Source organism: Chiloscyllium plagiosum, chromosome 29, assembly GCF_004010195.1.
Source record: "Chiloscyllium plagiosum isolate BGI_BamShark_2017 chromosome 29, ASM401019v2, whole genome shotgun sequence".
Taxonomy (NCBI): domain Eukaryota; kingdom Metazoa; phylum Chordata; class Chondrichthyes; order Orectolobiformes; family Hemiscylliidae; genus Chiloscyllium; species Chiloscyllium plagiosum.
In genome coordinates this window covers 7,355,514-7,382,191 of record NC_057738.1, presented here as the reverse complement: position 1 = coordinate 7,382,191, position 26,678 = coordinate 7,355,514, and the positions used below count along the sequence as shown (strand labels likewise).

Genomic DNA, 26,678 nt, shown 5'->3' with positions numbered 1-26,678 from the left:
CCTTTTCATCCCTTTTATCCTGAGAGTTCATTTCTAACACCTTCTGGAAACTATTCGATGCTTTGGCTTGAACCATTCTCTGTGGCAAAGAATTCCACAGACCCATATCCTTAAAACATGAAACCTTTGTTCTGGACTCCCCAGTCATCAGTATATTCCTTCATGTGTTTTCTTCTCTAGTCCTGCTGGAACTTTACAGGTTTCTGAGATTCCTGCCCTCATTCATCTAAGCACCAGTAAATATAATCCTAGTGATTCCTGAAGAAGGGCTCATGCCCGAAACGTCGATTCTCCTGTTCCTTGGATGCTGCCTGACCTGCTGCGCTTTTCGAGCAACACATTTTCAGCTCTGATCTCCAGCATCTGCAGCCCTCACTTTCTCTTATAATCCTAACTAATCCAGGTTCAGTTCATTCATCAGTCCTACCATCCCAGGAATTGGTCTATTAAATCTTTGTTTAACTCCCTGCATAGCCAGAACATCCATCTTCCGAGAAGGAGACCAAACCTGCAGGTGTGATCTCATTCAATGCCCTGTACTATTGCAGCAAGACATCCATGTACTCTAGCCTGTTTCACCTGCATGCTTATTTTCAGTGACTGGTGTACAAGGACACTAGTCCTGTGGAAACTTCCCCTTACTCAATCTCTGTCTGTTCGGTCTTCCCTCTTTTGCTTCCAACGTGGATAACCTGATATTTATCCACATTATACTTCATCTGCTGTGCATTTGCCCGCTCCCTTAAATTGTCCAAGTCACACTGAAGCACCTCTGCATCTTCTCTACATTTCACCCTCCCATCCAACATTGTGTTGGCTGCAAACTTGAAGATACTACATTTAGCTCATTAAATGATCACTCGTCTCTTTCAAAATGATCTGTCTTGTAACTGGCTTTGGACATTGCCTGTCTTATACAAAAATTAAGTGCCTCAAAGTACATGTATTTAATTTCCATGGTCAGTTCTTTGATATAAATGCTATAGGAAGAATATGGGGGGGGCAAGAGAAGAGGGGGAGTGGTGTTTTTGATGAGGGATAGCATGACAGCTGTATTTAGGACGTTCCTGGGAATACATCCAGGGAATTTACTTGCGTGGAACTGAGAAATAAGAAAGGATGATAACCTTATTGGGATTGAACTATAGATCTCCCCAATAGTCAATGGGAACTTGAAAAACAAATTTGTATGGACATTTCAGTTATCTGTAGGAATAATAGGGTGGTTATGGTAGGGGATTTTAACTTTCCAAACATAGACTGGGACTGCCATAGTTTTAAGCGTTTAAATGGAGTGGAATTTAAGTGTGTACAAGAAAGTTTTCTGATTTAGTAGAGAAGGTGCAAAACTTCACCTACACTTGGGAAATAAGGCAGTGAGGTGTCAGTGGGGGAGCACTTTGGGGCCAGCGACCATAATTCTATTAGATTTAAAATAGTGATGGAAAAGGATAGACCAGATCTAAAAGTTGAAGTTCTGATTTGAAGGAATGCTCATTTTGAAGGTATTAGGGGAGAACTTACAAAAATTGAAACAAATGTTTGCAGGTAAAGGGATGGCTAGAAAATGGAAAGCCTTCAGGAATGAGAGACCAAGAGTCCAGAGACAGTATACCCCTGTTAGGGTGAAAGGAATGCTGGATGACTAAAGAAATTAAGGGTTTGGTTAAGAAAAAGGAAGCATATGTTATGCATAGACCGGAGAGATCGAGTGAATCCTTAGAGTATAAAGGCAGTAGGAGTATACTGAAGAGAAAAATCGGGAGGGCCAAAAGGGGACATGAGATAGCTTTGACAAATCGAGCTAAGGAGAATCCAAAGGGATTCCATAAATACATTAAGGACAAAAGGGTGACTAGGCAGAGAATAGGGCCCCTCAAAGATCAGCAAGGCTGTGTGAAACCGCAGGTAATGGGGGAGATAATTGTTGTAATTGTATCTGCCTCCAACAATTCCTCTGGCAGCTTGTTCCATACATTCACCACACTCCACATGGTAAAGTTACCCCTCAGGTTTTTAAAAAGATTTTTCCCTCCCACCTTAAACCTGTGCCCTTGAATTTTGAACTCCTTCACACTAGGAAGAAACCTTGTCTATTCATCCAATCCATGCCCCCCATGATTTTATAAACCTCTAAGGTCCGTTTAAGTAATATCTTCCATGATGAAAATCCGGGTGAGCTTTGTGACCTTGATTAGTGAGCTGACCTTATGAGAGCCAATATACAGTTCCAAATTTTATTTGAAGGCTGACTTATATAAAAAAACCTGGGAGGTATGCTGGATGCAAGCGTTTTTCACTTTCTGTTTTCATGTTTCATAATATTTCAAATGCTTTTATGTTAATCATAGAATCCTTACAGTGTGGAAACAGGCCATTTTGGCCCAACAAGTCCACCAACTCTCCAAAGAATATCCCACCCTGACCCATTCCCCTACCCTATGTCTTCCCTGACTAATGCACTTACCTACACATCCCTAAGCACCACATGGGCAACTTAGCCTGGCCAATTCACCTAGCCTGCACATCTTTGTATTGTGGGAGGAAACCAGAGCACCCAGGGGAAATCCAAGCAGACACTGGGAGAATGCACAAACTGCACGCAGATAGTCACCTGAGGCTGGAATCAAACCCGTGTCCCTGGCGCTTTCAGACAGCAGTGTTAACCATTAAGCCACCCATATGGTTTGTTACATTATATTACAGAAGGTTTGACGTACTGGACTACAGTAGTCTCAGTCATTTAACATTTCTTTTTGACTATGTTTACTGTGACACTTTTTATTGTATTGACCAAGTTATTTCCCAGTATGTGGATACAAATGAAATATTACTCAACTCAGTAATATTTCATTTGTATCCACATACTGGGAAATAACTGGGAGGCAATTGATACATATTCAAGAATATCCCAGGTAATATATTGCATGTATGTAAAGTAGTTTGTAATTCTTATTTACACAGTTGGCACTTTGCTGTCTTTAAACAGACGAGAAACTGGCAGCTAATTATGTTTGATTACTCTTAATCAATTAATAAAATGCAGCTTCGCAGAAACAAACAAAGTTAAAAATTCTCTGCCGTCTTCAGATTTGTGGGTTTCATTCCTGTTGTTCTGGGTGAGAGACATTCGCAGCAGAAACTGAAACAGTCCATTTTTTATGGAAACTGTCCACAGCAGCATTCTGTTCCAATGTTTGCAGTGACTTTTATGACATCTCTGAGTAAGTTGGTTAGTCATTAATACTGAATGAGAAGAAGTTGTATTTGTTGTGAAGCTGTAGCCCATTTGAAAGCTGGATTTAGACTGATCAAATGTCCTGTACAGAGGACCATATAATCAGCAGTGCATGGTAGGATTGATTCATCCATCCATCCTGGTCAGGATTCAAACCTAGACCCTTCAGGTGAAAATCCATTGATCCATCGCTTTATATCCTTCTGAATCTAAATACTACTTCTTATGCCAGTGATGTATTTCACTGTCACTTTAAAACCTCGATCTATGCTCAGTCTATCACAAAGTTGTTAGAAGTTGATTCATGTATTTATATCTGCAACAAGATTTTATAGTGAAGTTTTTTATTTTTCTATTTCTTTGATTGCCGACTAGAATGTGAAAAGGGTTTTTTTTTAAGTAAAAGCTATGTTTTAAAAACCAAGGATTGTGGAAGGGAGTGTTTAAAAGCGTATCACTTGACACTCATTGTAAGTGTTGTTTACGCTGTTGCTTGTTCAAGCACTGGAGCAGGTTACTGTCGACGGCCTGACATCCAAGAGGTATATACAAATTGAGATTCGGCCATCAGCATGTAGCTAGTTTGTCTGTGGTGCGATGACTAGTTGTTCATGACAAAGGCTTTCTGTCTGCCAACAACTATGTGATTGGCTCCCAACACAAGTTGGGCCGAAGGATCTGTTTCGGTGCTGTACATCTCTGACTCGAAGTAGCCAACAGCTCACTAGTGTCAATGACATAGACAGAAGCTTCAGACCTTCTGGAAGGAGAAGTGGTGTCCTTTTCTCTCGAGTAAAAACAAAACTTGGAGCCAGAAGAGGTTCAGTTTGTTTTTCTTCATCAGTTGCTCTCAGCTGTTGTTTTTAACCTCTCGGTCAGACACTCTAAGTTGTGAACCAGTTGCTTTGTGCCGACTGCAAACAAGTGGAAATACCTGGAAAAGAAAGATTGAGGAGCAGCAAGTCTGAGGCAAGTATCATCTCAGTGAGCCCTGTGGACAGGGACCATTAAGCTGCCCTCCCAATTATTCCCTCCATCTGGAACATCATTTTTTTTGAGTCTGTCTGCAAGTGTGTAGAATTGTATAAGGACATTACAGTTTTAATTCGTAGAGTTATGTCAGTGGTTCATAGTCATTAACATGTCGCTAAAATTTATTTATTTGTAATAAATAATTCTTTCAAGTACAGAAATATGGTCTATATTTTCTGTCAGCCTGGGTCTAAAAGACAGATAAATCGGGGAATTTGCACATTTTGATAAAATCTTTAACTGTTGTGATGGCTCTGGGAATACAGTAGTGGGGCTTGATTTCCAGTGTGCTACCCTGGTGAGGTGTAACATTTGATAAAAGTTTCCATGAAGCAAAAGAAAAAATTTTCAATTTATGTCGAGGAGAAGACGAAGACTGGTTCAAGTGATTTGGTCGACCTACCCTACTCTTCCAAGATTTTGTGATCTTTACCCTGAATTAAGAACAATTACTGCTTTTATGTAATGAACTTCAGGAGCCTTGTCCATGGTTCAAACAGGACAATGATGGTTTGAGAACTTCAGTAAGTTTTTTTCGATCTAGAAACACAAGCTGGTATACACAGTAAGCTGCGTCACCCCGAAGAGGCTAAAGTTCAAAATTTGGCTATCCTGATTTTGTTTTGTGGTTAGATGTACCATTTTGCCCCCAAAATGATACTTGGTTCTGCTGTTAGCCACTGTTATGATATTCAACTTCCATCATATTTTTAACACTTGGGATCCTTTATGGCCTAAAATTGTTTTCAAAAAGGCAAAAAAAAAAGCTGAAGGAAGGTGACCACAGTGATCACATGTGGAGTCAGTTCATTAAAATATAAATAAACAAGGTCCACACTGAACCGAAATTAATGCATCATTAAAATGACAAACTAGCCTCCTGTTTGGATTTACACATTTCCGGAAGTTTCACATTTTGGGATACAAGTCATCAATTCAACAACTGTGATCTCAGGATAAACTGAATACCTCAAATACTCTAGGGATATTCTTTTAACTGTTTAATCTTGAATTTTATTTTTAGTTCTGGAAACTCTCCCCTTTTTAAACTTCTGTACCTGTGTGTGTGTTTGATATGTTTTTTTCCTCCGAGTTAATAGTGATAAAATTCTTCTTTCTTTCACTCAAAAGCTTGTAATTAGCTAGTTCATTTTTGAATCCGGAAACCATGTTTTAATTGAAGTACGATGGTGTGCAGGAGTGTGAATTCATCCCTCTGGTCCTGACATCATGTTTAAACCATTTTTGCGGAGGGCTTTAATATTTTTGCGAGGGACTTTTGCCAAATGTATGTAGAATAGTTTGTCTGTAGCAGTGCCATTTTTGACTTCCTTCCATGCCCCCTCCCCAGTTACCTCTCACAGCTCATCTTTCAGGAAGAGGACTGAACCCCATTCACTTCTATCAGTACGATTTAAAATGTAGTAGATGATGGATGAATTTATCCAGGTAAAGCACCTATTTCCAGATAGGGTTATGGTTTCTGACAACCAATTTGACCACAGGATGATAGGGAATGAGCAAAGATACCACACAACTGGACAAGTTTCTAAAACAGAATATTACTGATCAACTCGTCCATCTGTAATACCATTAAATACAAACCCCATTCCCTGTTCGCAGTTGGCCTTCATGGTGTTTGCTTGGCCATGGGGCAAAAGTGAAACATTTCCAAATCTTTCTGATCCTCAGTTCTGTAGCGATGGCAGCAGCCTGGCTCGTGGAAAACTGCCAACCTTTGTTTGGGGGTGTTGGTGGGAGTGTGCGTGTTGTTGACTTTAGGGATTTGAAGACACAAATGATTTTGGAGGATGGGTGTCAAAGAGCTGTGGGCATGGAAGGATCAGCTGTGAGGTGCATCCTTTTGGCATGAGTGGCAGTAGCCTGCCTGACCAGTGGATGGGACCACTGGCCTTGATGCAGGGGTGAGAGTGTGAATCCAGTCTTTCTGAGAGGGGACAGTGAGTTCCTCCTCCACTGAACCACTATCACTCTTCTGGGATACTTCCTCTGCAGTCCTCAGCGTGCAAGAGGACAGATTGCTGATTTAATAAACATCATGAAAGCCCTTTTGAATAATTTAAGTAACAATCTTGATGTGAGGAAGGTAAGCTTGTCGGTTAGTCTTAGGTTCTGTTGCAACATTCAGCATTTGGTGGAATGTGCTGCAATGAAAGCTGAGATACAGACAATTAGACATTGCACCATGTTTGAATACATTATAAATGTAGTGGTTCCTATTGCTGTGCTGCAAAAGATAGGTCTTGAGATTTGCATAAGGACTTCAGCCAAGTTGGTAGTAGACTCGTCTAAATTCTTCAACCACAGACTGACTGGCAGGTTTTCCATTTCACCAACTATTGATTTATCCATCTGTGTTCCTCTGCAGGCAGCCTATCACAGAGTCTGTTTCAGTCCTCTGCAAAAGAATCTGGGTGTGAACCCAATCTCTGATAAGGTGGAACATCCCCTCTCCATGTCTTTGTTTCTCCAGCAGTGATGGCCAAGAGGAGAAGTGTAATGGGAGGAGGCAACATAAGAGATACATAATTCCACTGTTTGTAATTTATAAATCTGAAGGGATTGTGGATTATGAGGAGGAGGATGGGGCATGAATATGCAAGCCAATACAATAACAATTGCAACTGGCCAGCTCATCATCCCAAGAATGGAGATTAAGACCTGCATGCACCGGCCCGCCATCTGCCTCCGTTTCTACATCTCCTTCGATGAACGAGAGAGGGAAGAACATCAGTGAGTGTCAGGTGGATGTGGCTCTCATGGTTGAATAACAAGCAGTGTGTGTGAACTGAGATATGAGTGATAGGACTTGCAGCAGTGCTAAATGTGTGAGGGCACAGTGAAATATAAGAGTGTTAGGAAGGTGTTCAATTTGTTCAAAGTTGTTGGCAGGTAAGTGACTGGAGATTTGTGAATGGGACAGAATGTGAGAGATAACTGGTGCATTCACTGCCATTGACTGTCCATGTGCAATCATTGAACCTCTTGAAGCTTTATATCTGTCTCCTCTGATCTAAATTCAATGCCATTGAGCTCTGTTTCTGTCTATTGCTCTTGTACCACAGTTCACGAGCACCAATTCTTTTGCCTGCTCACCTAGACCAGGGTTAGACTCCTTTACAATCCCTGTTCATTTTGTATTCTCAAAAAGGGAGACCCAAACATATCTCTCACCATACAGCTATCTCTTTTCCCACTAGGTTCAGTCAGAGATAACTCCCAGGGTGGCAACAATTCAGCTTATTGTGCCCTTTGCCCATTTCACGTCAATCACTTGGAAGCTTCCTTGACACAACATCAAATGTGACATGGCCCCTAGAGTCTCCCCCTTGCAGACAGCTACTGAATTTATGCCCACAGTCCTTTGGTTGTACCAAGTTTTTCGAAGTTAAAAATCACACAACACCAGGTTATAGTCCAACAGGTTTAATTGGAAGCACACTAGGTTTCGGAGCGACACTCCCATCACCTGATGAAGGAGCGTCGCTCCGAAAGCTAGTGTGCTTCCAATTAAACCTGTTGGACTATAACCTGGTGTTGTGTGATTTTTAACTTTGTACACCCCAGTCCAACACCGGCATCTCCGAATCAAGTTTTTCGAGTTATTGTTAGGTAGAGACCAGTGTTGCAACTATGTGGAAAATTTCCCAAGTATGTACTGCGCACACAAAAGCTAGACAAAAATAATCTGACCGATTTTACCAACCCATCACTTTATTCTCATTTGTCAGTAAAGTGGTAGAAAATGTCTTCAACAGTACTATCAAGCAGCACCTGCTCAGTGGTGCCCAGTTTGGATTCTGCCAGGGCCACTCAGCTCATTACAGCTTTGGTTCAAACATGGACAAAACAGCTGACTTCCGGAGAGGAGTGAGAGTGACAGCCCATAACATCAAGGTTGTGTTTGACTGAGTGTGACATCATCGAGCCCTAACAAAACTGCAATCAGTGGGAATAGGGGGAAACATTACACTGACAGGATGATTGTGGTTGTCAGAGGTCACCTCCAGGACATTTCTGCAGGAGTTCCTCAGGTTAGGGTCCTAGGCCCAACCATCGTTAGCTGCTTCAGCCATGACCTTCCCTCCATCATAAGGTCAGAAGTAGGGATGGTTGCTGATGATTGCACAAAGATCAGCCCCACTTGCAACTCCACAGATACTGAGGCAGTCCATGATCAAATGCAAAAAGAACTAAACGGTATCCAGGCTTGGGCTGACAAGTGACCAGGAAGATTCACATCACACAATGCCAGGAAATGACCATCACCAATAACAGACAATCTAACCACCATCCCTTGACATTCAATGGTGATACTGTCATTGAATCCCTCACTGTCCTGGCTATTACCGTTGACCAGAAATTAAACTGCACCAGCCATATAAATACTTGGGCAACATGAGCAGGTTTAGAGGCTTTGAAAACTGCAGCAAGTAAGTCCCCATCTCTTGAGTCCCTGGAGCCTGTCCATCATCTACAAGACACAAGTCAAGGAATGTGATGGAATACTCCCCACTTAGAGTCATAGAGATGTACAGCACAGAAACAGACCCTTCGATCTAACCCGTCCATGCCGACCAGATATCCCCACCCATTCTAGTCCCACTTGCCAGCACCCGGCCCAAATCGCTTCCTATCCATATACCGATCGAGATGCCTTTTAAATGCAATTATACCAGCCTCCACCACACCCTCTGGCAGCTCACTCAGCTGAATGGATGCAGCAGTCAAGAAGCTGAACACCATCCAGGAGAAAGCAACCCACTTGATTGACACCACATCCACAAGCATCCATTCCATCCATCACCAATGCTCAGTGGCAACATTTACAAGATGAATTGCAAAAATTCATCAAAGATCCTCAGACAACACCTTGGAAATTCATGACCACTTGCATCTAGATGGACATGACAGCAGATGCATGGGAACACCATCACCTTCAAATTCCCCTCCACGCTACTCACCATCCTGACTTGGAAACACATTGCTGGGTCAAAATCCTGGAATTCTGTCCATAATAGCATTGTGAGTCAACGTCCAGCTGGTGAACTGCAGCAGTTTGAGCTTCTCAAGGGCAACTAGGGATAGGTAATAAGCGTCACTGGCTGGGCCAGTCTTTATGTCCCACACGTGAACAAAAAGATAGGCAGCCTTGTTTCATGTTGGAATTAAAACAATGTTGGAGTTAAGTTCAATATGATCTGGAGTTGTTATCTTTGGTCATGACAGGCCCCAGCTGATGTGTTCAACCAGACACCAGTACAGTTTCTGCTACTGTACAACAACATCATTGAAATAAGGCAGGAAGAAGTTGTCAGTAGGGTAATCGTGTTTCCTGTTCTGCTTCCAATTGCCAGGAAACTTTACTGCAGTTGAAGAGTTTTGGTGAGATCACATCTGGAGAACTGTGCACAATTTTGGTCTCCTCACCTAACCAAGGATATATTTACCTTCAAAAGGGGATGCAGTAAAGTTTTACTAAATTGATTGCTGAGATGAAGAAGCTTTCCTACAAGGAGAGAGTAGGGCTTATATGTGAGATTCTCAATGGCTGTAAAACAATTTTTTTGAAAAAAATACATGTTACTTGAATTTTTACATTGAAAAATAGAATATGGCATCAAAGAGTTTCAGAACTTTACCTGAATGTGGTGAACAACGCAGGACTCCACACTGTTTAAAATGCAAAAACCTAAAAGGACGCACGAGACGTAACCAGAGATGAGGGACTTCAATTATATGGAAAGGTGAGGATTGTTCTCCTTGGAATAGAGCAGGACAAGCAGTTATCTTATAGCTGTTTTCAAGAGGAAGAGCGGTTTTGATAGGGTGAATAGATTAGATGAATTGGCCGTGCTAAATTACCCAGAGTGTTGATGGATGTGTTTGTTAGGTGCACTAGTCAGGGGTAAATGTAGAATAATAGCGTAGGGAATGGGTGGGTTACTGATTTTTTTTTTTAAAAAGGGGCAGCACTGTGGTTCAGTGGTTAGCACTGTTGCCTCACAGCACCAGGGACCCAGGTTCGATTCCAGCCTTGGGCGACTGTCTAATCCCTGACTTTCCCACATGGAACTACCTCCTGCAGAGATACATCAGAGAGATACTGTAGCTGTAAATTACTTCAAATAAACTCCAGATAAAAAGCAATGAAGGAGTAAATTACTGCAGATGCTGGAATCTGTACTAAAAGCAACAAATATGGGTGATCACAGCAGGGATCTTTGTCTACGTCACATCTGTTTGGATGATGCTACCTGCTGACATGGCTTCCTTCTCCCATAACCGTGGTTTCCTGCCCACTGTGGTTGTCAGGCTCCCCAACGGGTTTGACCTATCACCCATGCTTCTGTCCTTGCCCCTTCTCATCACTGTCAACAGCATGGGCCCTCACTTTTCATTCCCCCAGGCTCCGCATTCAAAGGGTCATTCTCCAACATTTTAGGCAATTCCAGCAGAACAACACCACCACCAAACACAGCTTCCCCTCACTCCCCTAGTCTGCATTTTGCAGGGCTCATTCCCTATGGGATGCACAAGTTCTCTCTCTCTTCCCCCACCCCACACCCCCCACACGTTCCCTTGTAACTGCAGAAGCAACAACACTGTCCCTTCACCACCTCCCTGCTCACCATCCAAGGGCCTAAATAGTCTTTCCAGGTGAAGCAGCACATCACCTATACCTCCTTCAAACACAGACAGGGTGACCACTTTGCAGAACACCTCCGGTCTGTGTACAAGCAGGACCCGGATCCTTCCGTAGCTGGTCTTTTTAACACTGCGTCCTGCTAGCATGCACACACGTCAGTCCTTTCATGCCGCAGTGTTCCAGTGAAACATAACGCAAGCTGGAAGAACAACATCTCACTTTCAGACGAGGCACTTCATAACCTTCTGGACTTAATATTGAGTTCAACACCTGCAAATTGTGAAACAATTCATATTTCTTCCCTTTGTAGCTTTACTTGTTACATGCTTTGTCACCATGTCCTCTCTCCCCTCCCCTCCACTCCAGTGGGGCTGTATTCTCTTTCAAGTCCGGCAGTTACACACACCGATGTCCTGCCATTCTCACATTCCAGTGACTTAATCTGAACTATCAATATCTTTTTCTCCATCAGCACTCTAAACCCACCACCACCACCACACCCACTCTCTTCCGCGCCCCCCCCCCCCCCATTCCCAACTACAGAGTAAATGCTGCCTCCCTCCACACTTTACTTCAGCTCTGATGAAGAGTCATCTGGTCTCAAAGCATTAGCTTGCTCTCTCTCCATGGATGCTGTCTGACCTGGCGGAAGCTCTCTGATTAAGGCATATCATAGAGTCATAGAGATGTCCAACTCATCCAAGCCAACCAGATATCCTAACCTAAACAAGTTCCAATTACCAGCACGCATTTACCATTTCCCTGTAAACCCTTACTATTCGTAAACCCATCCAGATGCTTTATAAATGCTGTAATTGTCCCACCCTCCACCACTTCCTCTGGTAGCTCATTCCACACGTGCACCACCCTCTGTATTAAAAGGTTACCCCTTAGGTCTCTTTTGTATATTTTCCCTCTCACCCTAAACCAATGCCCTCCAGTTCTGGACTCCCCCACCCCAGGGAAAAGACCTTGTCTCTTTTTATCCAATCCATCCCCCTTATGATTTTATAAATCCCTCAGTCTCCAACACTCCAGGGAAAACAGCCCCAGCCTATTCGGTCTCTCCCTATAGCTCAAATTCTGCAACCCTGGCAACATCCTTGTAAATGTTTTCTGAACTCTATCAAGTTTCACAACATCTTTCCGATAGGAAGGAGGCCAGAATTGCATGCTCTAAACCAAAATTGTCCTGTACAGCTACAACATGACCTCCCAACTCCTGTACTCAATGCTCTGACCAATAAAGGAAAGCATACCAAAAGCCGCCTTCACTATCCTATCTACTTGTGACTCCACTTTCAAGGAGCTATGAACCTGAACTCCAAGGTCTCTGTTCAGCAACACTCCCTAGGACCTTACCATTAAGTGTAAAAGTCCTGCTAAGATTAGCTTTCCCAAAATTCAGCACCTTGCATTTATCTGAATTAAACTCCATCTGCCACTCCTCAGCCCATTGGCCCATCTGTCCAGATCCTGTTGTAATCTGAGGTAACCCTCTTCGCTGTCCACTACACCTCCAATTTTGGTGTCATCTGCAAACTTATTATTGTAAGTATTGGAGTTCTATGGCAGGGATTATAGAGAGAGTCTTGAGGGCCAAGATTAAGATGGACTCTATCTCTCTCCTCCTGGGCCTACCCAATATACCCTCTTCGGATGCTCATAGGAAGAAACTTCACTTTCAGCGCAAGGTAAATAGTTTAATTGTTTGGTTTCTGGACACCCCCCCCCCCCCCCCCCCCCTGCCGGCTCTGCTGGGTTGGTATAGGTTTATTATGGAAAATCTCCCTCTGGAACCTTTTTACAATTATGGTGCACCGGAAAACAGAACATTTTTATAGGGTATAGCAGCCCTTTCTACACTACTCTGATGCAGATTGATCTGCCACTTTAACTCGGGCTTTTGTGTAGCCTTGGCATCCTGTTAAGTGTTCTTAATATCCTTGAAGGAAGAATTCCGAATATTTTGTGTGTAATACTTGGTGCTCTCGGAGGTCAAGAGCTAATGTTTTGTCCTGAGCTGTTTTGCTTGTTCATTTGTTCATTAACTACCTTTTACTGATTTGTCTGTTTTGCACTTGGGTATTGTTGTGTTTTGGGTGTATTGTTGTTACTCTTTTGCATTTTTTTCTCCTTTTTTTGTTGTTATATGTATATAGAATAATGTTTGCTGGTGTAATTTATCTTTTTTTTAAGGTTTTGGAAAGAAAGAAAAGTTTTAATAAAAATATCTTTGATAAAAAAGGCCTTACTGAAATACCTGTTGACGACATCTTCCACCTAGCCCTTGTCAATCTTCCTGGTCACTTCTTCAAAGAACTCTAACAAATTTGGGAGGCATGATCTCCCACTCACAAAGTCATGCTGACTAGTCCTCATCAAACCCTGTCTTTCCAAATGCATGTATATCTTATCCCTCAGAGTCTTCCCAAATAACTTAGCTACTACAGATGTTAAGCTTACTGGTCTATAATTCCCAGGCTTTTCTTTGCAGCCCATCTTGAATAATGGCACCACATTTGCTCGCCTTCACCCATGGCTAACGATGATGCACAAATATCAGCCAGGGCCATCACAATTTCTTCTCTAGCCCCTTGCAGTGTTCTTGGATATATCTGGTCAACACAGGAGATTTATCAACCTTCATACATTTCTAATACATCCAACACCACCTCTACTGTGATATGGACTATCCCCAAGATATCACCAATAACTTCCACAAGTTCCCAATTCGTCTTTCTCCATGGTAAACACGGAGGAGAAATACTCATTGAGAACCTTGCCCATCTCTCGCGATTCAACACATGTCATTTTGGTGCTTGAGGGGTCCTATTCTCTGTCTCTCTCTCTCTCTCTCCCCCTCTTTGTTCCTTTTCCTTTAATATACTTAAAGTACCTCTTTGGATTCAGCCTAATCCTCTCCGCCAAGGCTATCTCATGCCCCCTTTTCTTCCTCCCTCCTGATTTCCTTCTTCAGTAAATACCTGTATTTTCCATATACCTCCAGGGATTCCCTTGATCCCAGCGACCTGCACCTGAGCCATGCCTCCTCCTTTTATCTGGTCAAAGCCTCAATATCACTTGTCATCCAGGGTTCCCTATTCTTGCCAACCTTGCCTTTCACCCCCACAGAAACACATAGACCTTGAACTCTACCTATCTCCCTTTTAAAGGCCTCCCACTTGCCAGACGCCCTTTTGTCTACAAACAAACTACTCCAATCAACCCCTCCAAGCTCCTGTCTAATTCCATCAAAATTTACCTTCTCCCAGTTTAGAACTTGAACCTGTGGACTAGTTTTGTCCCTCTCCATAACTAGTTTAAAATTGATAGAGCTATGGTCACTGGTCCCAAAGTGCTCCCCCACTGTCACCTCCACCATGTATCCTGTCCTATTTCCCAAGGAGAGGTTGAATTTTGTCCCTTCCCGAGTAGGACTCCCTATATGCTACTTGTGGAAACTTTCCTGAACACTCTTAACAAATAAAAGTCAAAAATAAAAATAGTCCTTAATGCTCGCTTTGGCGGTCCCAGTCTATGTTAGGCAAATTAAAATCCCCCGCTAAGACCAACCCTGTTGCTCCTGCAAGTCTCCCCAGTTTCCCTGCAAATTTGTTCCCCTGATTTCCGTTGCCTACTTGGGGGCCTATAGTACAGCCCCAATAACATTACCATCCCCTGCTTACTTCTTAGCTCCACCCACAAAACCTCATTGGATGATCCTTCAGTTATTTTATCTCCGATTACTGCTGTGATACTCGCCCTAATCAAAAATGTAACTCCCTCTCCCCTTCTTCCACCAACTCTGTCCCACCTCAAGCACCTGCACCCTGGCACACTAAGCTGCTGGGTCTATCCTGCTGGTGGAACAGGACATCTACAGGGATGGTGATGGTGGTTTCTGGGACATTGTCTGTCAATTAAGACTATGTCATGCTGTTGCTTGACTAGTCTGTGAAAAAGTTCTCCCAATTTGCACTGTCCCCAAGGTGAACTTTACAGTGTTTCTGCTGTTGTCTTTCTGGTGCCTAGGTCAATGCCAGGTGGTCCATCTGGTTTCATTCTTTGCTGAGACTTCTTAGCGATTGCTCCACCTAAGTGGCTTGCTCGGCCATTTCAGAGGGCAGTTCAGAGTCAACCACATTGCTGTGGCTCTGGAGTCACATGCAGGCCAGATCAGGTGAGGATGGCAGATTTACGTCTCTGAAGGACGTTAGTGAGCCAGGTGGGTTTTTCCCAACATTCAATAACAGTTTCACAGCCATCAGTAGCTTCTTAATTCCAGATCTCTTACATTAAAATCAAGTTTCAACATCTGCCATGGCAGAATTTAAATCCAAGTCCCCAGAACATTTGCTGAGTTTCTGGATTAACACTCTAGTAATTATACCACTAGGACATTGCCTCCCCCCATGGCATGGTCAAGATTGTGACCAGGATTTGATTCCACATACTTGGATACTCAGCTACCGTCAACCTGTCTGTGTAAGTGCGTAGTTAATGCACTTGGTCCTGTCAGGGCCTCACATCACTCACAGGTAGAACCTATGTGCTCAGACAGACAAAACCACCCAGCTCACCATCCATGTTTTGCTGGCAGCCATTTCACATTTCCAGTGTGGATTTGGGATTTGGATAAGGTGGGAAGGGAACATGCTTTGCTGAGTGAATCCCAGGCTCAGTCTGGTAATCTAGGAGTCCTCTCAAACCTTCACTTTCTTTTCCTTGTGGTCCCTATTAAACTCATCAGTTCTGAGGTTCCACCATTCTAAACTCTTCAATTTAAATCTCCATTTTCTAAAATTACCCCTGAGCTTACACTTAGCCAAAACCAGACATAATAATGCACTGTTTTCCATCGTTTGCAGAGTGTTGGTGACCATCGATTACCTCTTTCCCACAGTCACACATGTTTTCCAATGCACTACTGTGCCCAGCTTTGTATTTTGAGTCCCCCCCTCCATACAAGTATTGTCTCTTCTCCAGCCCAGCATGCTGCCTCCCATCCCCACCATTGAATTGCCGAGCTTTTCTACCAGAGCGATGACCTCTGACCTCTGATAACTCACCTTGACTTGCAGTGCACAGGCCCCCAGATCGGACTGTGCCCACCCCCTTAACCAACTTGGATGGACAGCCCTGACTGATGAGCGACCAGGGTCCTGACTGATCTCAGTGCAGTTTCTTGACCGGTTTCACTGGGCCTGCAGGACTCAATGTGTCTCACTCCCCAGGCTACAGTGATATGAAACCCCAGACCACATCAAGCAGCTGACTAACTGTGACCAAGTCCCTGGACTAAGAGATCGGAAGGCACTGGCCTTGTGGTATAATGACCAGCCTATTAATCCTGAGACCCAAGAAATGTTCTGGGGCCTGGGTTCAAGTCTTGCAGTAGTGAAATTTGAATTCCATTAAAACAAAATCTCGAATTGAGAGTCTAATAATGACCATGTGCCGATTGTCAGAAAAACCTAACTGCTTACAAATGTCCATAAGGGGAAAAGAAACTGCTGTCCTTACCTGTTCAGGCCTACATGTGATTCCAGACCCAGATCAATGTGAATGTTCCCCAAATGCCCTCTGGGCAGTTAAGGATGGACAAAAAATGCTGGTCTAACTGGTGACATCAAATCCCTTGAACGCAGGTTTAAAAAAAATTTATGCATTGTTTTTGACTGTGGTGACATCCCTAACTGAAGGTATTTCCCCCATGACCTGATTTAGGACTTTGAGATATGGTTGCCACACAAGCTGCTGAATATATTTTGGAAGCACAGATAAAGACAATGACATAGGAAGGCAGATTGGATTAGTTTAGGATCTTCTTGAATTTGTTCAATAATTGACCACATGTTTTGAATCTAAAGGTATGCTGACACTGGTGAATTGTGCCAAGGTGAAGTGGGGAGCTACAGTACAGGTGGTGTCCACCTTTGCTAAAGTGGTTGCCTTGATCATCATCATCATAGCTGGGTTGGTGCAGCTTTGCCAAGGTAAACCGCTTTAATTTGTTGCACATTTCTAACTGTCTGGAAATCTTTTGAGACATACAGTACACAATCATTTTATGTTTGTAAAGTAATAAACTGCTGCAGAAGAGTCCCAACATTGTTTAAATTCTTTGACCCATTGACAAACTGCAGTTACAAGTTACGAGAGTTGAAATATGTCTCTCTCTGTCTCTAGTACAATTCTTCTGCCAATACATAATGGGAGATAATAAGCTGCTTTAGTTTAAATTGGATTCTTGCCTGGCTCAGAAGGCTGTATGTTTAATTATCCCTCTGGCGAGTATGTAATCTAACTTGGCACCACAGCACCATATTGAGACAGTACTGCATTATTCAAATAGCTGTACTTTAAATAAAATATTAAACCAGCGCCTGTCTAGGTAAAATCTAATATATCCCATGGCACTAATTGAAGAAGTGCAGTTGGTTATTCTTCCTCCACTAATATTAACTCAAAAATATTATGTTTGTTTGGGACTTTGTAATATTGAAGTTCATTGGTCTCATTGCCTCCAATTCAAAAGACATGTTGAAGATGTGCAAAGTGCTGTGTACCTGTAGATTTGTCTTTTCCTTCCTTGATGCCGTATGTTTATGAACTCTGCACACAGCACTTAAGAACAGAATTTTGCTCCATGGGAATGTGGGATTTATTGGCAGCTCTCCCAGTTTTTCAGTGATTCATTATCATTGTTGGATTACTCTAGTGCCACCAACTGGGCCAATTAAACCTTGATTTATTCTGCAAGACTGCAGTTTGTATTGTTCAGCCCTGCACCTGCCTGTTGAACCACATCATGTCACTGTCTAAACTCTCAAGGTGTACCCATATTTTTGAGACTGGGAATGTAACCGTTCTTTTGAAAAAGATTTTTTTTGTGCCTTGCAAAAAGGTTATATACAGAAAACGTTGTTTTAACCGGCATCTTATGAACTGGCACTCTTGATAAACCGACAAAAAAATGATATCCCTCAAACACTGCAAAGTTTGCTGTTTTATTCTGTCCAATCATCATAGGTTTTAATTTATTTACCTCAATGTAAATATACTTATTGTCCAATTGAATGGCCACACAAAATACCAAAAGTTGTTTCAATACTGAGTCGATTCCTCCTCAAATACTGGGATGTCTGAGCAGTCAGTTGAGGGGGCAAGGGTGAAGGCTGTCTGCTGGTACACTTTTTTTAAGGGAAAGTTGCATTCTTTCTTAAGTGAGTTATGCTGTAAGTAAAGTTTCTAACAGTGCGTGTATATCCCCTGTACTATGTTTCTAATACTTCATAGATAATCAAGAGGTCCATATAATCAATTTGATGAACCAGCATACTCCTAATCTCATCGGTGCCAAATTTAAAAAATTACTACATATATTTACAAAGGTTTCAGTACCTTTACCTTTTGAAGAGGGCGCCTGAGGGCAGGATGGTGGCTCAGTGGTTAGCACTGCTGCCTCACAGCGCCAGGGATCCAGGTTCAACTCTGGCCTCGGGCGACTGACTGTGTGGAGTTTGCACATTCTCCCAGTGTCTGTGTGGGTTTCCTCCAGGTGCTCTGGTTTCCTCCCACCATCCAAAGATGTGCAGGTCAGGTGAATTGGCCATGCTAAATTGCCCATAGTGTTAGGTGCATTAGTCAGAGGGAAATATAGGGTAGGGAAATGGGTCTGGGTGGGTTACTCTTCAGAGGATCGGTGTGGACTTGTTGGGCTGAAGGGCCTGTTTCCATACTGTGGGGAATCTTGGATTCTATAAGATGTTCAAAATTCCATTTCTTAATACTGGAATTGTCTATTGCAGGAGAAACGGATAAATTCCAAAACTCCTTTCAAGGTTCCAAATTAAATGGTGGTGAGATGGCTCTAGCTCTGTATTCAGCATTATATTCTTATTCTGGCTGGGACACACTTAATTTTGTGACTGAAGAGATCCAAAACCCTGAGAGGTGAGTATCGAGAGTTTATCTCGATTTGTGAAACTGAGGGCAAATCAAATAAGGTGAGAATAGCCTATACAGAGAAAACTGGAAATCAGAAAGAAAAACAGATATTGTTGGAATTTACTCAGTCGGTCTGGCAGCATCTATGGAGAGAAAGCAGAACTGAAGAAGGGTCACTGGACCTGCAACTTTAACCCTACACAGATGCTGCTGGTCTTGCTGAGATATTTTCGAGTAATTCCTGTTTTAGTTTAAGAGGCTATGGTCATGAAGTACACTAACTGATAAATATTATCCTCTCTTCTGCACTTAGTTCTGAGTCCTGAGGGATCATTTTCAATGAGTCACATTAAGTCTCTTCTCTTTCTCTCTCCTCTTCTTTCCACCCCCAAAAAAACACTGATTTAACAGCAAACCACTTCAAGCTAAACCTTTTCATATTACGCATTCTTTGAATTGTTCTAGCAGTTAGTGGTTGGGATGTCTCCCTCCGCATATGTTTCTCATTTTTATAGGACACTTATGCTGACAACCATCTGCTGGAGGCAGCTAGAAACAATTGATGGATGGCATTTTTGAGTGTTGAAAGATACTTGCAATTCATCATTCAGTTTGCTCAATAAGTCACTATCAAACTTTGACTGACTTCTCGTACAATTTAGTAACTATATATTTTGTTTCTATAAATCCCCTATTCGATTAAAACTTGATGCATTCCACTCTGGGGAATTAGAAGACCATCTGAGAGAAATATGGGGTGTCACTCGATATGTCTCTTGTCTTTTCTGAAATAATGGCCACCAGCAGCGTAGCTAATTAAGGTATATGGACTCATCAGAACAGCCCGTAAGATGTAGGAGCTGAAGTAAGCCATTCAGCCCATCAATTCTGCTCCATCAAGCAGTGAGATCATGACTGATCTGATAATCCTAAACTCCACTTTCAGCCTTTTCCCCATTACCATTGATTCCCTTACTGATTAAAAATCTCTCTATCTCAGTCTTGAATATACTAAGTAACTCGGCCTCTACAGCTCTGTGTGGTAAAGAATTCCACAGATTCATTACTCTCTGAGAGAAAAAATTCCTCCGCACCTCTTAAAGGGGCAATCCCTTATTGTGAGATTATGCCTTCTAGTTGTATGCTGCCCCACAAGAAGAGTCAAGACCTCTGGTCCCAACATCTCTGACCTAATAAATTAAAAGTCACAACTTCCAACATAAACTGACAATCTTCAAGTATGAGATGTTTTGTAATGCAGAGGAAAAATGGCTCCTTCCCTACTGGAGGTCCCATGGCTCCCCACTCAAACACTATTACCCCAAGTAGTTTGGTTTCCTTGGAACCAATCACATACTTGTTGGCAGGCAAAATGCCTGTGTCATTGATAAATGGTCACCATTCCACAGACCAATCAGCTACTTGTTGTCAGTCAAACCTCCATTTGTACACAGTCTCCTGGTTCATCTGTAATTCAATTTACCCTACCGCTTGTGCAAACAGCACTTACAATGATAGTCTGGTTAATTGCTTTCAAGAATTACCGTAATCCTTCAAACGTTCTTGACTTTTAAAACAGTTACTTTCCCAATCAGTCAACAGTCAGAAACACAATGTTGATTGGTAACCAGCAACAGGTTTCCTTGTCCATGTTCGACCTGATGCCAGGAGCATTTCTCAGTTGTGGATTCAACGGGCAACTCTCTCCTTTCTGTTCATCACTGTGATAGGACATACAGGAGATGGTGTGGTAATGTCTGGCACATTGTAAGGTACAATTCTCAGTAACATGACTACTGTTTGACAGGTCTCTGTGACAGCTTTCCCAATTTTGACACTTTCCTCCAGATGTTAGTAGACGTCAGCTTGGGGTGGCACCGTGGCTCAATACAAGGGACCTGGGTTCGATTCCACCCTCAGGTGATTGTGTAGAATTTACACATTCTCTCTGTGTCTGAGTGGGTTCCCTTGGGGGAGGGGGAGCTCCAGTTTCTTCTCACAGTCCAAAGACGTGCAGGCGAGGTGGATTGGCAATGCCAAATTACCCATAGTGACCAGGGATGTGTAGGCTAGGTGGATTCACTATGGGAAATGGAGGATTATAGGGATACGGTAGGAGGCCTGGATCTGGGTGGGATGCTCTTCAGAGCGTAAGTGTGGACTTGATGGGCCAAATGGCCTGTTTCCACACCGTAATGATTCTATGAATTAATTGGTCATGTCCTAAATTTCCGTTATGAATTCCCAGATTTCTATGGGACTAATATTCACTTGGCTAATGTTTTTTGAATCTATCTCTACACATTTTTATCTATTTTCATGTTTTCAGTTAGCTTTCTCTTCTACTATTTTTTTTTCACTTAATTTAATCTTTTAGTCATTCCTTGTTGGTTTTACATTCTTTCTAGTATTCTGATGTGTACTCGATCTTTGTGCAATTGTACTTTCTAAAACAAAAGCTTCACCGTATTGTTAACTTTTTTAGTTAAACACAGATATTAGATTCTCACCTTGGAATGTATCTATCCTGGGTATTCTGAAATATGCCTTTGAACGTCTGTCACTATCTCTGTTGACCTATCACTTCACCTAATTTGCCAATTAACTTGGGCTAACTGTACTTTCATGCTCTTGCATTTACCCATATTAGTCTGACTCCCTGCCCCTTCTCTCCCTCAAACTGAATGTAATGATCACTGCTACAGGAAACTTCTACTATGAAGTGATTAAGTAATGCTACCTAATTTCAAACACAAGGTGCAGAATTGTTTTCTCTCCAGTTGGCTCCAGAATATGCTGTTCTAAGAAACTATTCTGTAGCATTTCATGAACTCCTCATCTGGGCTAGCTTTGCCCGTCTGATTTTCCCAGTCTGCTATAGATTAAACTCTCCCATGATTATCACCATACCTTTCTGGCAAGCTCCAATTATTTATTCCTTTGTCATCTATCCTACAGTCTGGTACAGTTAGGGGGCCACGGAACAACACAACTGGATCCTCCTCTCCCATTGTAAGCTCCTCTCCAGGACGGAGCAGATGTCCTGAACCTTGACACCAGACAGTCAACATTGCTTTGCAGACTTTGCTCTTTGCTACAGAGGACAGTGTTCTCTATTCTGTCCTGTACCACCACTATCACATTCATTTTCGTTTTCTGCACTTGAATGACTTCCTGTCCCACCGTGCCATATCCAATTATCTCACTTGCCCTGCATCTCTCAATTTACATCCGAATAAGGTGAAAGAATCTCAGAATTGTTAGACAGTTGCAAAGGCTAGGGCACCTGCGCCTAGGGTTCACTTATCTGCCTCAGGAGCAGCCACCTTCTGTCACTGAACACTTATCAAATCAATGGACCCAGTCACAAGGCACGTGAGTGCCCCCTGGTATGAATATCTTTGGAACCTTCTTCCTCCCTGACATGAGGCAGTGCCTGCAACTCAGCCCCCACCTCAGATTCTCTCAATCAAAGCTTCTCAAGTCTCAAACACTTCCTGTAGAACTCGATCACATTGGCATCCAGGAGCTCATACATGTTGCAGCCATGAAACATCACCTGTCCTGCCAATCTTACTGTATTTTAGTTAATGTCTTCATTGCTTATTTTCCTTTCTTTCATGTTTTAGGAACCTTACACCAGTTTGTATTGGGCTCTTGTGGTGGAGTGGTAGTGTCCCTATCTCTGAGCCAGAAAACCTGGATTCAAATCCCAGCTGCTGCAGAGGTGTCTTATAATATCCCTGAACAGTGTGATTGGAAATATCAACCACAAGTTCTTGGACTATTTTAAACCTTAGGAATAGACCAGACTATAACCATTTAACAGATACTCACCAAATTACTTGTGCTCTCGTTGAGTAAGCAGCAATTGATACGGGGAGAAAATGTTAGAGAAAGCAAAGAAGTGCCTCCTTCCCCTAACTCCTTTGCTCATCCATCTCTAGCACTTTGCTGAAAGCCACAGTCAGTGCTACATTGCAGTGAATTTTCTCTCCATACAGGCTCTGAGTTAGCTTTGGCCCACCATGTCTACTGACCATGCTATTCTCAACTAAACCCATCTGCCTGCACATGATACATATTCCTCAATTCTCTGCCTGTTCATGTGTTTGTCCAAGTGCTTTTTAACCTATGCCATCGTATCTGCTTCACAAACCTCCCCTGCCAGAGCGTTCCATGCACCTACTGCCCTTCGTGTAAAAAAGATTATTCACACATCTTTTTTAAACCTTCCCGCTCTCGCCTTAAATCCATGCCCCCTAGTATTTGACATTATTACCCTGGGAAAAAGACTCCAACTATCCCACCTACCATGCCCCGCATAATTTTATACACTTCTATCTGGTCACCCTTCAGCTACTAAAACTCATGAAAACAATCCAAACTCCCCTTTATAGCTAATACTCTTCAATCCAAGCAATATCCTCGTAAACCGCTTTTGCATCTTCTCCAAAGCCTCCACATTCTTTCAATAGTGCAGTAACCAGAACTGTGCACAGTACTCCAAATGTGGCCTGACCAAAGTCATATATAGCTACAACATGATTTGTTAATCTTTGATCAGTGAAGGCAAGCATGCTATATACCTGCTTCACCATCTTATCCACTTATGTGCAACTTTTAGGGTGCTATGGACTTAGACCCCAAGATCCTTCTTTATGTTAATGCTCCCAAGGGTCCGGCCACTTCCCTCTTCCATTTGACCTCCCAAAATGCATCACCTCACATTTGTCTCGATTAAAATCCACTTGCATTTTCTCCCCCAACTTTCCATCTCACTATATCCTGATTCCTTTGACAACCCTCCTCCCTAGCCACAATTCCACCAATTTTCATGTCATCTGCAAACCTAGTAATGAGACCACCAGTATTTTTATCCAAATCATTATTCATATTACAAACAGAAGAGATCTCAGCGCTGATCCCTGTGGAATACCACCAGTCACAGATCTCCAGCCAGAAAATTGCACCTCTGTCTTCTATAATCAAACCAATTTTGTATCCAACTTGCTAAGTCACCATGGATTCCATGTGATTTGGTCTTCTGGATCAGCCTATCATGAGGAACCTTGTGAAATACTTTAGTCCATGTAGATAACATCCACTGCCTTATCCTCATCAATCATCTTCATCACTTTGTCAAAAAACTTAATTATGTTTGCGAGACAAGATCTCCTCTGCATACAGCCTTGCTGACTATCCTGAGTAAGCTCATTTTTTTCCAAATACAAGTAAATCTGGGCTCTAAAAATCTTCTCCAGTAATTTTCTTCCTACTGCTGTAAGGCTAACAGGTCTAACATTTCCTGGATTATCCTTGTTGCCTTTCTTGGTCAAAGAAGAACATTGGCTCTTCTCCAGTTTTCTGGGACCTTGCCTGTGGCTAAATAAGACACAAAGATCTCTGTCAAGGCCCTAGCAGTCTCCCTCCTTGTCTCCTTCAGTATCATTGGATAGATCTCATCATGCCCTGGGGACTTAGCTACCTTAATATATTTTAAACCACCCACAACTCCTCCATCTAATATCAAAATGACCTTAAAGTGTCAACAAACCCCTCTTAAAATTAACACCATCCATGTCTTTCCCCTTGTTGAATACTATGTAAAATACTCATTAAAGACCTCATCCACTTGCTGTAGCTCCACATAAACATTCCCTCCTTTGTCCTTAAGTAGACCTATCCTTTCTGTAATGACCCTCTTGCTCCTAATATACATATGAAATGTCTTGGGATTCTTCTTAATCCTACTTGCCAAGGACATTGCTTGGCCCTTTCTAGCCCTCTTCATTCATGTTTTAAGTTCTTTGCTGCTTCCTTTATATTCTTCACATGCCTAGTTTGATTTCTGTGTCCTAAACCTTACATATGCTTCCTTTTTCTGTTTTAACTAAACTGACAATATCTCTCATCATCTGAAGTTCCTGAATCTTGCCATTCTTATCTTTCATCCTCATAGGAACATGCTGATCGTGAACTGTGGTCATCTGGTTTTTAAAATACTCCATGTCAAATATGGAATTCCCTTCCATCAGCTGCCTCCTCCCCTCCCCCATCCCCAAATCCTATTACTGTTGTAATTAGCCCTGGCTCAGTTCAGCACTTTTACCTGTGGACCACTCAGATCCTTTCCCATAACTATTTTAAAACTTGCAGAATTATGATCACTGTTCCCAAAATGCTGCCTCACTAGAACTCTAATCACTTGGCCAGGCACATTCCCTAATAATATGGCCTGTTCCCTAGTTGGACTATCTACATAAGATTTGAACCCATACTCCCTGGACATTAGCCTAGAATGTGATATTATCCCTGCACCACATGTAGAGAGCTTGTATATCCCTGCTTATTCCTGGATGGAAATTAGAATTCTTTAAAATTACTTTTAAATGTTAAGTGTGAAATATAAGCAAAGTTATTTTTTTAGGAACAGAATAAGATATTCCTTACTCAACCAATTCCCAGCACTCTGCACTCCAATTCCTGATTTATTACAGTAGTGGTGTCACAAACCACGATGATTGTCATTGGGGGTGACTAGGGATGTTTGAGCACTGTGGCAAGGAGGTTTAAATAACTGAAACATCTGGGCTGCTGTTTCAACCAGGAACCACCAAATCCACAAAACAGCTAGTTATTCCAGGAGGGTTGTAAACCCTAAAACCTACAATGACTTTAGGTTGGGTTGTTGAAGCTATGGTAAAGGAAAATGATTTGAGGTAAATGAATCATTTACTGTTCATTTGCTGTGTTTTTGCATTTATGTATGTGACAATGATGTTGTTTGCTTTCCTAAAGGAATCTACCGTTAGCCATTGCCATTTCTATGCCTCTTGTAACTGGTATCTACATCCTAACAAATGTGGCTTATTATGCTGTCCTGGATATTCCCACCATCCTCCACAGTGATGCTGTGGCTGTGGTAAGTCCTCATTTTGAGATTGAAATGTACCCACAATGAACATCTTTGGGACTCACTTTACACCTGTTGAAGTTTGCCTTGCAATGATGTTATTTGCATTTCCCTTCCTCAATGTACTGAACTCCTTTGTATGTTGCTAACTGTTTCCATTGCAAATGAGAGGTCTACATTAGTTAAGTAGAAACTCTTGGAGGAGAAAGTGAGGTCTGCAGATGCTGGAGATCAAAGTTGAAACTTTATTGCTGGAACAGCACAGCAGGCCAGGCAGCACCCAGGGAACAGGAGATTCGACGTTGCGGGCACAGGCCCTTCATCCTGAAGACGGGCCTGCGGCCGAAACTTCGAATCTCCTGATATTCCTGAAGAAGGGCCTGTGCCCGAAACATCGAATCTCCTGTTCCCTGGATGCTGCCTGACCTGCTGTGCTGTTCCAGCAATAAAGTTTCAACTTTGACCTGCCCCTCACAAAGCCGTATTGACTGTATTTAATCAAACTATGCTCTTCCAGATCGTCATAAATCCTATCCCTCGGAATCTTTCTAATACCTTACAGACGACAGATGTGAGACTTACTGGTCTGTAATTGCCAGGGATTTCCCTATTTCCTTTCTTGAATAAAGGAATTACATTTGCCTCTCTCCAGTCCTCAGGTAAGACTCCAGTGGAGAGCGAGGATGCAAAGATCTTCACAAGTGGCGAAGCAATTGCATTTCTCGTTTCCCAAAGCAGCCGAGGACAAATCTGGTCCGGGCCTGGCGACTTGTCAATCTTAATGTTTAACAAAATTTTCAGCTCATCAGCTTCCTCTATCTCTATCCATTCCAGCATGCACACCTGCTCTTCAAAGGTTTCATTCACTA

General features: G+C 42.4%; 1 protein-coding gene across 1 annotated transcript in view; it reads left to right on the top strand.

The window, feature by feature from the left end:
• si:dkeyp-120h9.1 (Y+L amino acid transporter 2-like) overlaps positions 1-26,678 on the top strand; it is a 140,494-nt gene that overhangs the window by 63,083 nt on the left and 50,733 nt on the right. Inside the window, exons 4-6 of the mRNA XM_043719096.1 lie at positions 16,814-16,939; positions 18,755-18,899; positions 25,695-25,818. Of these exons, the coding sequence (XP_043575031.1) occupies positions 16,814-16,939; positions 18,755-18,899; positions 25,695-25,818 (395 nt within the window). The remainder of the gene's footprint in view (positions 1-16,813; positions 16,940-18,754; positions 18,900-25,694; positions 25,819-26,678) is intronic.